This window comes from Salmo trutta, chromosome 17 (assembly GCF_901001165.1).
Source record: "Salmo trutta chromosome 17, fSalTru1.1, whole genome shotgun sequence".
NCBI classification, from domain to species: Eukaryota; Metazoa; Chordata; class Actinopteri; order Salmoniformes; family Salmonidae; genus Salmo; species Salmo trutta.
This window is the reverse complement of record NC_042973.1, coordinates 10,097,685-10,112,822: the sequence shown is the minus strand read 5'-3', so window position 1 is coordinate 10,112,822 and position 15,138 is coordinate 10,097,685. Positions and strand designations below refer to the sequence as shown.

The 15,138-nt window shown below is 46.2% G+C and overlaps 1 protein-coding gene across 1 annotated transcript in view; it reads right to left on the bottom strand.

Annotated features, from left to right (window-relative positions):
- Positions 1-15,138, bottom strand: part of p3h2 (prolyl 3-hydroxylase 2) — a 115,157-nt gene that overhangs the window by 33,688 nt on the left and 66,331 nt on the right. Inside the window, exons 2-3 of the mRNA XM_029695581.1 lie at positions 7,884-8,036; positions 4,619-4,808 (exon numbers count right to left, since the gene is read on the bottom strand). Coding sequence (XP_029551441.1) covers positions 4,619-4,808; positions 7,884-8,036 — 343 coding nt within the window. The remainder of the gene's footprint in view (positions 1-4,618; positions 4,809-7,883; positions 8,037-15,138) is intronic.

Here is a 15,138-nt window from a genome sequence, read left to right as displayed (position 1 = left end):
CAAATATCTTTTAATCTAGGACTAATCTTCAACACAAAAAGTGTGACGTCAAAAACAAGTCAGTACATCCTTTCTAGTGTCGGGAGAAAAGTCATGATAATATAAAAAAGGGTCTGTACGCCATATCAAAACACTTGAATATCAAGAGCAGTTTCTCATCCTACATTAAAGCTACACTTCCATAACATGATAAGTTGCTGTTTTCACTCAAGGCTGTGTTTCTCTGAGGGGGAGAATGACATTTTGCACCAGGGGCTTGTAAACAATGTTAACCACCGCTGGAAGAAGAGAGCTCTGTTTTTAGTCCAGCTTCACCCCTTCTCTTAGCTGTAAAACCGAAAAATCAACTACTAAAGTCGTGCTATAAATTCTCAGACAACCCAAAGATTCCTTGATGCCCTTCCAGACTCCCTCTGCCTGCCCAAGGACATCAGAGGACAAAAATCAGTTAACCACCTAACTGAGGAACTCAATTTAAACTTGCACAATACCCTAGATGCAGTTGCACCCCTAAAAACTAAAAACATTTGTCATAAGAAACTAGCTCCCTGGTATACAGAAAATACACAAGCTCTGAAGCAAGCTTCCAGAAAATTGGAACGGAAATGGCGCCACACCAAACTGGAAGTCTTCCGACTAGCTTGGAAAGACAGTACCGTGCAGTATCGAAGAGCCCTCACTGCTGCTCGATCATCCTATTTTTCCAACTTAATTGAGGAAAATAAGAACAATCCGAAATTTCTTTTTGATACTGTCGCAAAGCTAACTAAAAAGCAGCATTCCCCAAGAGAGGATGGCTTTCACTTCAGCAGTAATGAATTCATGAACTTCTTTGAGGAAAAGATCATGATCATTAGAAAGCAAATTACGGACTCCTCTTTAAATCGGCGTATTGCTCCAAAGCTCCATTGTCCTTAGTCTGTACAACTCTGCCAGGACCTAGGATCAAGGGAGACACTAAAGTGTTTTAGTACTATATCTCTTGACACAATGATGAAAATAATCATGGCCTCTAAACCTTCAAGCTGCATACTGGACCCTATCCCAACTAAACTACTGAAAGAGCTGCTTCCTGTGCTTAGCCCTCCTATGTTGAACATAATAAACGGCTCTCTATCCACCACTAAAAGTGGCAGTAATAAAGCCTCTCTTGAAAAAGCCAAATCTTGACCCAGAAATTATAAAAAACTAAATCGGCCTATTTCGAATCTTCCATTCCTCTCAAAAATTTTAGAAAAAGCTGTTGCGCAGCAACTCACTGCCTTCCTGAAGACAAACAATGTATACGAAACGCTTCAGTCTGGTTTTAGACCCCATCATAGCACTGAGACTGCACTTGTGAAGGTGGTAAATGACCTTTTAATGACGTCAGACCGAGGTTCTGCGTCTGTCCTCGTGCTCCTAGATCTTAGTGCTGCTTTTGATACCATCGATCACCACATTCTTTTGGAGAGATTGGAAACCCAAATAGGTCTACATGGACAAGTTCTGGCCTGGTTTAGATCTTATCTGTCAGAAAGATATCAGTTTGTCTCTGTGAATGGTTTGTCCTCAACTGTAAATTTCGGTGTTCCTTAAGGTTCCTATTGTTTTCACTATATATTTTACCTCTTGGGGATGTCATTCGAAAACACAATGTTAAATTTCACTGCTATGCGGATGACACACAGCTGTACATTTCAATGAAACATGGTGAAGCCCCAAAATTTCCCTCGCTAGAAGCCTGTGTTTCAGACATAAGGAAGTGGATGGCTGCAAACTTTCTACTTTTAAACTCGGACAAAACAGAGATGCTTTTTCTAGGTCCCAAGAAACAAAGAGATCTTCTGTTGAATCTGACAATTAATCTGGATGGTTGTACAGTCGTCTCAAATAAAACTGTGAAGGACCTCAGCGTTACTCTGGACCCTGATCTCTCTTTTGAAGAACATATCAAGACCGTTTCAAGGACAGCTTTTTTCCATCTACGTAACATTGCAAAAATCTGAAACTTTCTGTCCAAAAATGATGCAGAAAAATTAATCCATGCTTTTGTTACTTCTAGGTTGGACTACTGCAATGCTCTACTTTCCGGCTACCCGGATAAAGCACTAAATAAACTTCAGTTAGTGCTAAATACGGCTGCTAGAATCCTGACTAGAACCAAAAAATTTGATCATATTACTCCAGTGTTAGCCTCCCTACACTGGCTTCCTGTTAAGGCAAGGGCTGATTTCAAGGTTTTACTGCTAACCTACAAAGCATTACATGGGCTTGCTCCTACCTATCTTTCCGATTTGGTCCTGCCGTACATACCTACACGTACGCTACGGTCACAAGACGCGGGCCTCCTAATTGTCCCTAGAATTTCTAAGCAAACAGCTGGAGGCAGGGCTTTCTCCTATAGAGCTCCATTTTTATGGAATGGTCTGCCTACCCATGTGAGAGATGCATCAGTAGGTCCTATGATTAAGTGTAGTCTGGCCCAGGGGTGTGAAGGTGAACGGAAAGGCTGGAGCAACGAACCGCCCTTGCTGTCTCTGCCTGGCCGGTTCCCCTCTCTCCACTGGGATTCTCTGCCTCTAACCCTATTACAGGGGCTGAGTCACTGGCTTACTGGTGTTCTTCCATGCCTTCCCTGGGAGGTGTGCGTCACTTGAGTGGGTTGAGTCACTGACGTGGTCTTCCTGTCTGGGTTGGCGCCCCCCCTTGGGTTGTGCCGTGGCGGAGATCTTTGTGGGCTATACTCGGCCTTGTCTCAGGATGGTAAGTTGGTGGTTGGAGATATCCCTCCAGTGGTGTGGGGGCTGTGCTTTGGCAAAGTGGGTGGGGTTATATCCTGCCTGTTTGGCCCTGTCCGGGGGTTTCATCGGATGGAGCCACAGTGTCTCCTGACCCCTCCTGTCTCAGCCTCCAGTATTTATGCTGCAGTAGTTTGTGTCGGGGGGCTAGGGTCAGTCTGTTACATCTGGAGTATTTCTCTTGTCTTATCCGGTGTCCTGTGTGAATTTAAATATGCTCTCTCTTATTCTCTCTTTCTTTCTTTCTCTCTCTCGGAGGACCTGAGCCCTAGGACCATGCCTTAGGACTACCTGGCATGATGACTCCTTGCTGTCCCCAGTCCACCTGGCCATGCTGCTGCTCCAGTTTCAACTGTTCTGCCTGCGGCTATGGAACCCTGACCTGTTCACCGGACGTGCTACCTGTCCCAGACCTGCTGTTTTCAACTCTCTAGAGACAGCAGGAGCGGTAGAGATACTCTCGAAGATCGGCTATGAAAAAGCCAACTGACACTTACTCTTGAGTTGCTGACTTCTTGCACCCTCGACAACTACTATGATTATTATTATTTGACCATGCTGGTCATTTATGAACATTTGAACATCTTGGCCATGTGCTGTTATAATCTCCACCCGGCACAGCCAGAAGAGGACTGGCCACCCCTCATAGCCTGGTTCCTCTCTAGGTTTCTTCCTAGGTTTTGGCCTTTCTAGGGAGTTTTTCCTAGCCACCGTGCTTCTACACCTGCATTGCTTGCTGTTTGGGGTTTTAGGCTGGGTTTCTGTACAGCACTTTGAGATATCAGCTGATGTAAGAAGGGCTATATAAATACATTTGATTTGATTTGATTTACTAAAGCAGACAGTTTCAAGTAATTTAAAATAAAAAAATAACTGTAGAAATTCTAATGTATCTACATGTATAGACTATTGACTTCAAAATGAAAGCTAGACAGTCAGGGGTATCAAAAATGCCAAAAGTGATGAATAGAGTATAATTATGGGCAAATTTTGACAGCGAGGCAATATAACCAATTTTAAGTGGGGCCCTCTGGACCTCGGTAAAGACCAAATGCAGCCTGCGGGGCAAAATGACACCTCTGACCTAAGGTGTTCTGGTCTGGCACTGTGGAGCCACACTCAGCACACAGAACAAGCAGCTCACATCCATACACCACATACTAAATATTCATGTATGTCTATACACCACATATTCATGTATGTCTATACACCACATACTACATATTCATGTATGTCTATTCATGTCAACACACTGAGTCACCTAGCATCAGAGTACAACAAGAGTTGAATTCTTTCAGAGCCAACAAATGCAAACTCTGATTTCAGTAAAACAATATGTAAAAAGAATAGTATATAAAACAAAACATGAGACAATATGAATAACATAGGTGTATAAGACACAACATAGACACTACATATAGGTGTTATAGACCCTACATAGATACTGCATAGGTGTTATAGATACTACATACAGGTGTTAGACACTACATAGGTTTTAGACACTACACATGTGTTATAGACACTACATAGCTGTTACACACCCTACATATATACTACATAGGTGTTAGACACTACACATAGGTGTTAGACACTACATAGCTGTTACACACTTCATCTAGGTGTTATAGGCCCTACATATATACTACATAGGTGTTATAGACACTACATAGGAGTTATAGACCCTACATAGGTGTTATAGACACTACATATAGGTGTTATAGACCCTACATAGGATGTGTTCTAGACCCTACATAGGTGTTCAAGACACTACATAGACACCACAAAGGAGGTGTTATAGACACTAGAATTATGAAACATAGGACAAGATAGTGACTGACCTGAGACCAGTTGGTAGAGGCTGTAGCGGTAGAGGACATGGTCCTGCTCCTCAAACCTCTGGGGCCCCTGGCAGAGGGCCCGACACTCCACGTCAGCCCTGTAGTACTCTTGGAGGGCCTCCTCGAACAGGGAGATGGCCTCCTCATAGTTTGCCTTGTCATACAGCTTCACCCCCGCTGAGAAGGACCTCTGTGGGGAGAAAAGGGGAGAGTGGAATGGGGAGAGAGGGAGGGATGAAGGGTGGGAAGAGAGAGAGAGAGGGGTAGAGTGTGGGAAGAGAGAGAGAGGGGAAGAGAGAAGGTTGAGAATAGGACAGAGAGGGAGAGAGGTAGGAAAAACAGGGTTTGGGAGGAGGACAAAGAGGGAGAGATGGAGAGGATAAGTGAGGGGAGCATTGGGGAGAAAAGAGGAGAAAGAAATTAGCTGAGCTTGGGACCATGATAACTATACACACAGAGTTGCAGCCAAGACAGTTACTGTGACCTACTCAATACAAGTTGCATCTGCCTTCTACATGACAAAAACATAAGAGTAAACCTGTGTAGTGTAGTCTGTATGTGGAGACAGACAGGCAGAAAGACACCACCGAGTGATACAATGAATGAGAATAGTGTGTGTGAGCATTGACACAGCCCTCCACAGAATGAGATTAGTGTGTGTGTGCATTGACACAGCCCTCCACAGAATGAGAACAGTGTGTGTGAGCATTGACACAGCCCTCCACAGAAAGAGAATAGTGTGTGTGAGCATTGACACAGCCCTCCACAGAAAGAGAACAGTGTGTGTGAGCATTGACACAGCCCTCCACAGACTGAGAATAGTGTGTGTGAGCATTGACACAGCCCTCCACAGAATAAGATTAGTGTGTGTGAGCATTGACACAGCCCTCCACAGAATGAGATTAGTGTGTGTGTGCATTGACACAGCCTTCCACAGAATGAGATTAGTGTGTGTGTGCATTGACACAGCCCTCCACAGAATGAGAACAGTGTGTGTGTGCATTGACACAGCCTTCCACAGAATGAGATTAGTGTGTGTGTGCATTGACACAGCCCTCCACAGAATGAGAACAGTGTGTGTGAGCATTGACACAGCCCTCCACAGAAAGAGAATAGTGTGTGTGAGCATTGACACAGCCCTCCACAGAAAGAGAACAGTGTGTGTGAGCATTGACACAGCCCTCCACAGACTGAGAATAGTGTGTGTGAGCATTGACACAGCCCTCCACAGAATAAGATTAGTGTGTGTGAGCATTGACACAGCCCTCCACAGAATGAGAATAGTGTGTGTGTGCATTGACACAGCCCTCCACAGAATGAGAACAGTGTGTGTGAGCATTGACACAGCCCTCCACAGACTGAGAATAGTGTGTGTGTGCATTGACACAGCCCTCCACAGAATGAGAACAGTGTGTGTGAGCATTGACACAGCCCTCCACAGAAAGAGAACAGTGTGTGTGAGCATTGACAAAGCCCTCCACAGAATGAGAATAGTGTGTGTGAGCATTGACACAGCCCTCCACAGAATGAGAACAGTGTGTGTGAGCATTGACACAGCCCTCCACAGAATGAGAACAGTGTGTGTGAGCATTGACACAGCCCTCCACAGAATGAGAACAGTGTGTGTGAGCATTGACACAGCCCTCCACAGAAAGAGAACAGTGTGTGTGAGCATTGACACAGCCCTCCACAGAATGAGAACAGTGTGTGTGAGCATTGACACAGCCCTCCACAGAATGAGAACAGTGTGTGTGAGCATTGACACAGCCCTCCACAGAAAGAGAACAGTGTGTGTGAGCATTGACACAGCCCTCCAGAGAATGAGAACAGTGTGTGTGAGCATTGACACAGCCCTCCACAGAATGAGAACAGTGTGTGTGAGCATTGACACAGCCCTCCACAGAAAGAGAACAGTGTGTGTGAGCATTGACACAGCCCTCCACAGAATGAGAACAGTGTGTGTGTGCAATGACACAGCCCTCCACAGAATGAGAACAGTGTGTGTGAGCATTGACACAGCCCTCCACAGAAAGAGAACAGTGTGTGTGAGCATTGACACAGCCCTCCAGAGAATGAGAACAGTGTGTGTGAGCATTGACACAGCCCTCCACAGAATGAGAACAGTGTGTGTGAGCATTGACACAGCCCTCCACAGAAAGAGAACAGTGTGTGTGAGCATTGACACAGCCCTCCACAGAATGAGAACAGTGTGTGTGTGCAATGACACAGCCCTCCACAGAATGAGAACAGTGTGTGTGAGCATTGACACAGCCCTCCACAGAAAGAGAACAGTGTGTGTGAGCATTGACACAGCCCTCCACAGAAAGAGAACAGTGTGTGTGAGCATTGACACAGCCCTCCACAGCCAGACCTTTATTGGCTTCCGTGCTCTCCGCAAGCAGAGGTCAATGGACTAAACTTATCTCCTCTCATTAAACTGTAGTGACCACTGTCATCCTAAAGACATGAAAATATATCCACAAAATAACCATTTAGACAAAGAAAGCAGCCACATAAAGTTTAATTTAGAACGGCAAAAGAGAGAAAGGAAGCAGGAAAACAATGATAAAAACAGACCCTGGTTCAGATAACGCTAACCGGCATGGACTATGTATGAACTGTACTGTAGGCAGGATTCATACGGTATTCAATGCAATATGAAGACCTGACAACACCCTCACGTTCAACTCCAAGACTGTATACCAAATTCTATTTGGCAGAAAGAGGCAAGAGGGTTTAAGAGAGAGCACCCTGCCTGGTCCTGCCAAAGCAACGGTAAGGCAAGCACTGGGTGCTCTGAGGAGCCTCTGTCTGTAGCAGGGCCTGTTCCAATAGCATTACAATGCATCCTTTCTCCCTTTAGGTAATTACTGACCCATAAGTGATTGGATAAGTAAAACCATGGGTTCTTAGCACACTATTGCCAATCCAACCATGTCAGATTAGTGATTAGCAAATCAGGGAAAATAGAATAGAAGGATGTCGTTTAAAGGTATTGACACAAAGCCTGACTTTGTTAAGTAATCAAAAAGGCCCTCGGTAAGTTCCATGGATCAGTGACAGTCTAAAGAACATTGACAGTTGTTTATTTCAGGTCCTGATATGGACTCCGAGGGGCGGTTTCCTGGACATAGATTAAGCCTAGTCCTGGATTCAAAAATCATTCTCAAAAGAAAAACTCAATTGAAAGTACTTCATGGTTCAGGACTAGGCTTAATCTAAGTCTGGAAAACCGACACAAAATGTTCCTGTTCCACACTCTCACCTGATGTGGTCGTGCCTCTCTGTCCACAAAGTGGTCCAGGTTGGTGCCCTCCAGAGCCTTGTACTGCTCCAGGTTCTGATCCATCTCCACGCTCTCCGGGTTTGCCTGGAAATAGGTGTGGGCCGCCGCCGCTGCCTTGTCCAACTGTTTCAACTATACAGGGAGGATGGGGGAGGAGAGAGAAAGAGCAAGAGGGAGAGAGAAAGAGAGAGAAAAAGAGAGCGAGAGACATTAGCACAGAACACCAACTACATCAGTGTGGCCAAGGTAAGTACAGGACAGTGGAGTATATTAATGACAGTGTTCACCTCAGGAAGTGGAGACACACCCTGACTCGCCTTTTCATCACCGCCCCCTTCACATGAAACACAAAGCATGGCACTGATCTCACACAAAGACGATACACGTCTCCTACACCGAGACGAGACAAGCTTTCCCAGTCTCCTACACCGAGACGAGACAAGCTTTCTCAGTCTCCTACACCGAGACAAGCTTTCCCAGTCTCCTACATTGAGACGAGACAAGCTTTCCCAGTCTCCTACACCGAGACGAGACAAGCTTTCCCAGTCTCCTACACCGAGACAGGCTTTCCCAGTCTCCTACACCGAAGAGACAAGCTTTCCCAGCCTCCTACACCGAGACAAGCTTTCCCAGTCTCCTACACCGAGACGAGACAAGCTTTCCCAGTCTCCTACACCGAGACGAGACAAGCTTTCCCAGCCTCCTACACCGAGACGAGACAAGCTTTCCCAGCCTCCTACACCGAGACGAGCTTTCCCAGTCTCCTACACCGAGACAGGCTTTCCCAGTCTCCTACACTGAGACGAGACAAGCTTTCCCAGCCTCCTACACCGAGACGAGACAAGCTTTCCCAGTCTCCTACACCGAGACAAGCTTTCCCAGCCTCCTACACCGAGACGAGACAAGCTTTCCCAGTCTCCTACACCGAGACGAGACAAGCTTTCCCAGCCTCCTACACCGAGACGAGACAAGCTTTCCCAGTCTCCTACACCGAGACGAGCTTTCCCAGCCTCCTACACCGAGACGAGACAAGCTTTCCCAGTCTCCTACACCGAGACAAGCTTTCCCAGTCTCCTACACCGAGACAAGCTTTCCCAGCCTCCTACACCGAGACGAGACAAGCTTTCCCAGTCTCCTACACCGAGACGAGACAAGCTTTCCCAGCCTCCTACACCGAGACGAGACAAGCTTTCCTAGTCTCCTACACCGAGACGAGACAAGCTTTCCCAGTCTCCTACACCGAGACGAGACAAGCTTTCCCAGTCTCCTACACCGAGACGAGACAAGCTTTCCCAGTCTCCTACACCGAGACAAGTCCTAAGGGTATTGATCACTTCTACAGAAGTGGCCACTACAATTGCCTGTAATCATCCCGAGGCAATGGCCTCAAAGTCTTTGATTATATTGATGCTGACAGTGCAGACACTGCAGCAGCTTTCGAATCAAACTTTGTCACATGCGCCGAATACAACAATTGTAGACTTTACCGTGAAATGCATACTTCCAAGCCCTTAACTAACAGTGCAGTTCAAGAAGAGTTAAGAAAATATTGACCAAATAAACTAAAGTAAAAAATAATCAAAAATGAACAATAAAATAACAATAATGAGGCTATATACAGGGGGTACCGATACTGAGTCAGTGTGCGGAGGTAGTTGAGGTAATGTGTACATGTACTATAGGTAGGAGTGAAGTGAATATGCATAGACAATAAACATCGAGTAGCAGCAGTGTGCAAAACAAATGGAAGGGGGGCATTTGATTAATTGTTCAGCAGTCTTATGGCTTGAGGGTAGAAGCTGTTAAGGAGCCTTTTGGTCCTAGACTTGGCGCTCCGGTACCACTTGCCGTGCAGTAGCAGAGAGAACATGAAGTCAAAATGTGGTGTATATCGTGCCATTCAAAGAACGGGTTCAGGTTCATGACCTGACACTTTTTCTGTACAAAAGATAGTGTTAATTAAGATTGGCATGGAATCTACCGTACCCTAAGAAAGTGACATATCATTAGCTACAGTTCAAAGAGGACCGTAAAACCAGAAGTGACTTGAGCATAAAAATACAAAATACTTTACAAAAGGCAAAAGGCCTCCTGTGGCTTATCATTCATGAAGTTATCTAGTTTGCAGTAAAAATGCTTCTGGTTGAGCAGGAGATCAGCAGGAGAGAAGAATAGGGATTTTAAAGGACACACTGTTCTTATCCACATCCTGTTGGTATGGAAATCCACCATTCGTTCAGTCAACATCACCCTCATCTGAAACAGGTGGGAATAAAAATGTGGGCATATTGGCGTGAAATAATGATCCCAATCCCAAGCATTCTCTTCCATTACAGAAAAATGCAACTAGAATAACAACAGAAGGATGAAACGGGGCCTTCCAAGCATCTTTGACTTCTATCAGAGGCCCCCTGAACTAACTACTATCAGAGGCCTCCTGAACTAACTACTATCAGAGGCCTCCTGAACTAACCACCTATCAGAGTCCTCCTGAACTAACCACCTATCAGAGGCCTCCTGAACTAACCACCTATCAGAGGCCTCCTGAACTAACCACCTATCAGAGGCCTCCTGAACTAACCACCTATCAGAGTCCTCCTGAATTAACCACCTATCAGAGGCCTCCTGAACTAACCACCTATCAGAGGCCTCCTGAACTAACCACCTATCAGAGGCCTCCTGAACTAACCACCTATCAGAGGCCTCCTGAACTAACCACCTATCTGAGGCCTGATAGGGTGTTTTAGTAATAGTGATATGGATACTGTACAGGCCTTGGGGCAGACGATCTAAATGAGCAGTCACACATTAAACCAAGTACAGCTTATAAAGGCTTTATAGAGCATACATAAAGACTTCATAATAATGACAAAGAGTATGATATATGCTTAGAGATCATTTGTGAAGCATTCATGTAGTGGTTATGAAGCCTTTATGTATGCTATATAAAGCCTTTATAAGTTGTAATTCGTTGGAAGTGGGAACAAATGAGCTCAGTAAAAGCCAGCAGCTGTTATGTCTTAGGCTTGGCAGCCTACCGACACAATCTCCGCTCCGAATTGCTCTGAACTCTCACATAGGGTCCATGTTAACTAGCCGTAGAACAGCCCAATGATGCTTTCAGTGACCTGTGTGACATTTGTTGACTACCAGCAGGTCTGTTTCGACACTCATATTCCCCATACATGTAGTGTTATTCTAAAAGTTCTCCAAGGCAGTAGCTCTTAAAATGTTTTGGCCAAAAACCTAATGATTTTATAACGTTCTTGATAACATGCCATTTCCATTTGTTCTCCAGACAAATGGAATTAGCCAATGTTTCTTTCCTTTGAAATAGCCAAGACACACCATGGGTACCATAGCACCATTTGGGAAACTGACTCAAAGGCTCCATAGCTGGTGAATATAACCAGACGAACAGCATCATTCACTAACAGCACTGAGCTCTCAGTAGACAGACATGATTCCCCCTGTGCTGTGAAACTTGAGGACTTAATTCTCCTGTCTTCACCAGCACCGCTGCAGTTATGAAGCACAGGTGGGCTATTGTACAAGTCTTTGTGAGAACTTCCAGATGTGTGGAACCTAAAGGCAACGTTTTTTACCTTGGGACTACAGTTAAGAATGGTCTGAGACCAGGGACCAGGGACCAAAGACCCAGCTCCAAGCTTTTAACTCCACAGCCGGCTCCAGGCTCTCTCCCGACCAGGAAGGCCGGCTCCAGGCTCTCTCCCGACCAGGAAGGCCGGCTCCAGGCTCTCTCCCGACCAGGAAGGCCGGCTCCAGGCTCTCTCCCGACCAGGAAGGCCGGCTCCAGGCTCTCTCCCGACCAGAAAGGCCGGCTCCAGGCTCTCTCCCGACCAGAAAGGCCGGCTCCAGGCTCTCTCCCGACCAGAAAGGCCGGCTCCAGGCTCTCTCCTGACTAGGAAGGCTGGCTGCTGAGCCCTTTACTTGGGGCTGTGCCGATCAACAATCATCCTCTTTTTTCCCCCCTCTCATTTTCCAAGCAGCCTCTTATCTCTGCCGGAGAGGAGCAGGGGAAAGAAAAACTGGGTGGACATGCTTGGTTACCTCTGAAAGGCCAAACAGCAAACTGCCGTTGACTGCATTCCTGCACAGTCTACCTCTCCCTCTTACTACCCATGCTGAGGCTAAGGGCCTGTCGGCAGGACAGCCAGGAGGACGGGGGAGGCATTATTGTGTCCCATCCAAATGCTGACCTCTCCACTTTTCCGGTAATCACAGCTAATTCCACCATAGTTTTCTGCGTCCGAGAGTAAGAGCCAAGGATAGGACTGTGGCGTCCAGGAAAGGAGATGGGGGAGATTCAGCCACCTGGGGAGTGTCTAAGCCCACCTACCACTCTGCTCCTCTCCTCTCCTCTCCCCAACCTCCCCCCTTCCCCCCCAGAGAGGGTCAGCAGGAGGAATGGGGATAAAGTCCAGCACGCCACTGCAGTACAAACACAGCTGCGTCTTAGCACTGCAAGACCTATTGTCCCGAGACATGAGAGACTAGAGAGAGAAAGCGGAGGAGGAGACTGCCCACCATACCATCACAAACCTCTGTTCACAATTCTGTATCAACATCAAAACCCTTAGAGAAGGTCAAAGTGCCAAAAGTAAAGTTTTCACAACATTTGCTTAAATCTACATTATGTGAAGTAGTTTCCTCTAGGAAAAACAGATGTTTCAAAAAAATGGCGCAATGAAATAAAAACGGTGAAGTAAGCGTGAAGGTTCCCTATGAAAAAGTGTAACATGAGAACCTCAGGGGTATCCCATTGGCAACAGACAGGACTGGAGGAGCCGTGCTGAGTGACTCATTCTCTAGCGATGGTACATCTACAGCGGAACTCCACAGTGCTGACCTCACACATCCAGTGAGGTCGCTAGTTTATGGAGAGACAAAAGATCTGGGAGGCTGGAGGGGCTTGGAGGAGACTGCCAGGAGTACAGTATCAAACTGTCACATATTAAAGCCTGATTCAACCACTCAGATTATTTCATTAGAAACATGTGCACATAAATCAAACCCCCTGAAATGAGTCAAAATATCCCCTGGGTATGACAGTGCAGATCAAATGTTTAAAGATGGAATACAGCACAATAGATTAACAGTATCAAATTGTGTATTTGGTAGCACAGGTAATGCTGGTATATCAAAAATCTTTCCATTATCAAGAAAGGGGACTCGTATCGAAAAGTGAAGTTGAATCAGCCACATACTCTTTATCTAGTGAGGACTCCAACAGTCACAATCTCTCTTACATGCATCAGTGGGCTTTCCCCGGGGCTGTGTTGAGTTGCCGTGGTGACAGACTATTAGTAAATAGGGGAGGAGGTTTGACCCCCTAACCAGGATGCGAGGAGGACATCTAAGATACAATTTGGGGGTGGGTGAGTGGGATGGATGAGAAAACGTCCTGTTCCCACAGAAACACTATCATTCTGATACAGACCGTCTTCTAGTAGCAAGTTTTACAAAATAGATCAACTGCTTTCAGTTGACCTCCCCAATCCTTGTTATCAACGGTTCCTTATAAGGCTTTCCCCACATCAACATGTTCGATTTTTCCTTTCATTTCAAAACAGAAAAAAAAAATTATACACACGAATATGTATATCACCTGTTTAACTTCAAAGCTCACAACCCTACCATTACCCACCAGCACTCCTTGTACAAAGGAGCACCTGTATTGGGGGAAATAACTAGTGCCCTCACTCTGCCCTCCCAGCTAAACACTAACCTGTGTTAGGGACCACACACACACACACACACACACACACACACACACACACCGAATGTTAATTGCGTTCTGACTGCTGACATTTTCGCATTGCACTTGGTTTGCAAATTACAGCCCGCTCTGTTCAGAGGTGCTAGTACTCTGGAAACCCTGCTACTCTCTGAGTAAAAACCTCTTGATGTGATACAGGTGAGAAGCCCAAGTCAAAATGGCCATGTGCAGGTCTCTCTCCCCAGGAGCCACTCACTTCAAAAATATGTAAACAGTGCTGTAGCCAGGCCAAAGACGCTGTCACGGCAAGCACATACTGTATCCCTCCCTCACAAATGATCGGGAGACCAGCACGTACTGTATCCCTCCCTCACAAATGATCAGGAGACCAGCACATACTGTATCCCTCCCTCACAAATGATCGGGAGACCAGCACATACTGTATCCCTCCCTCACAAATGATCGGGAGACCAGCACATACTGTATCCCTCCCTCACAAATGATCAGGAGACCAACACATACTGTATCCCTCCCTCACAAATGATCAGGAGACCAGCACATACTGTATCCCTCCCTCACAAATGATCGGGAGACACGCATGGGCTTTCGAGGAATTATGCCAAAACTCCACGGTACCACACTGTGTACGCTACAGTATATCTGAAGTCAGGACACAGAAATGGAAACAGGCAGAGATGTCTATACTCCCTAGCCTCATCCAGGCTTATTACTGAGTGAGCCTTCTCTTGGGACCTGTAGAACAACACCACCCTAACTACTCTCTAATAGCATTGAGTGCATGTAGCGTTTGAGGTGTCAAATGTATGCCAGTGGCTATTACATGTATAAACATTCTTCACCGCTACTATTAAAACACCCGGCATAGCCTGCTAATCCTTCACTGACAGAAGTGTGACCTTCGCTAAAAAGGCTCACCGATTAGAGAAGTACAGTACAGTGAGCTCCTTAGCCCTGGTAATTTGCATTTAACACATTCCAGTTGCAGATATGTCTGTGTGACAACAAAAGCACTCCAACATCAGCCAATAATGGTTTACGACTTCTGAGGTAATAGTAGAGTAGCGCTGCTGACTAGCCACTGCTGACTAGCCACTGCTGACTAGTTACTGCTGACTAGTTACTGCTGACTAGCCACTACTGACTAGTCACTGCTGACTAGCGCTGCTGACTAGCGCTGCTGACTAGCCGCTGCTGACTAGCCGCTGCTGACTAGCGCTGCTGACTAGTCACTACTGACTAGCGCTGCTGACTAGTCACTACTGACTAGCGCTGCTGACTAGTCACTGCTAACTAGCGCTGCTGACTAGTCACTGCTGACTAGCGCTGCTGACTAGCGCTGCTGACTAGTCACTGCTAACTAGTCACTGCTGACTAGCGCTGCTGACTAGCGCTGCTGACTAGCGCTGCTGACTAGCCACTGCTGACTAGCGCTGCTGACTAGCGCTGCTGACTAGTCACTGCTGACTAGTCACT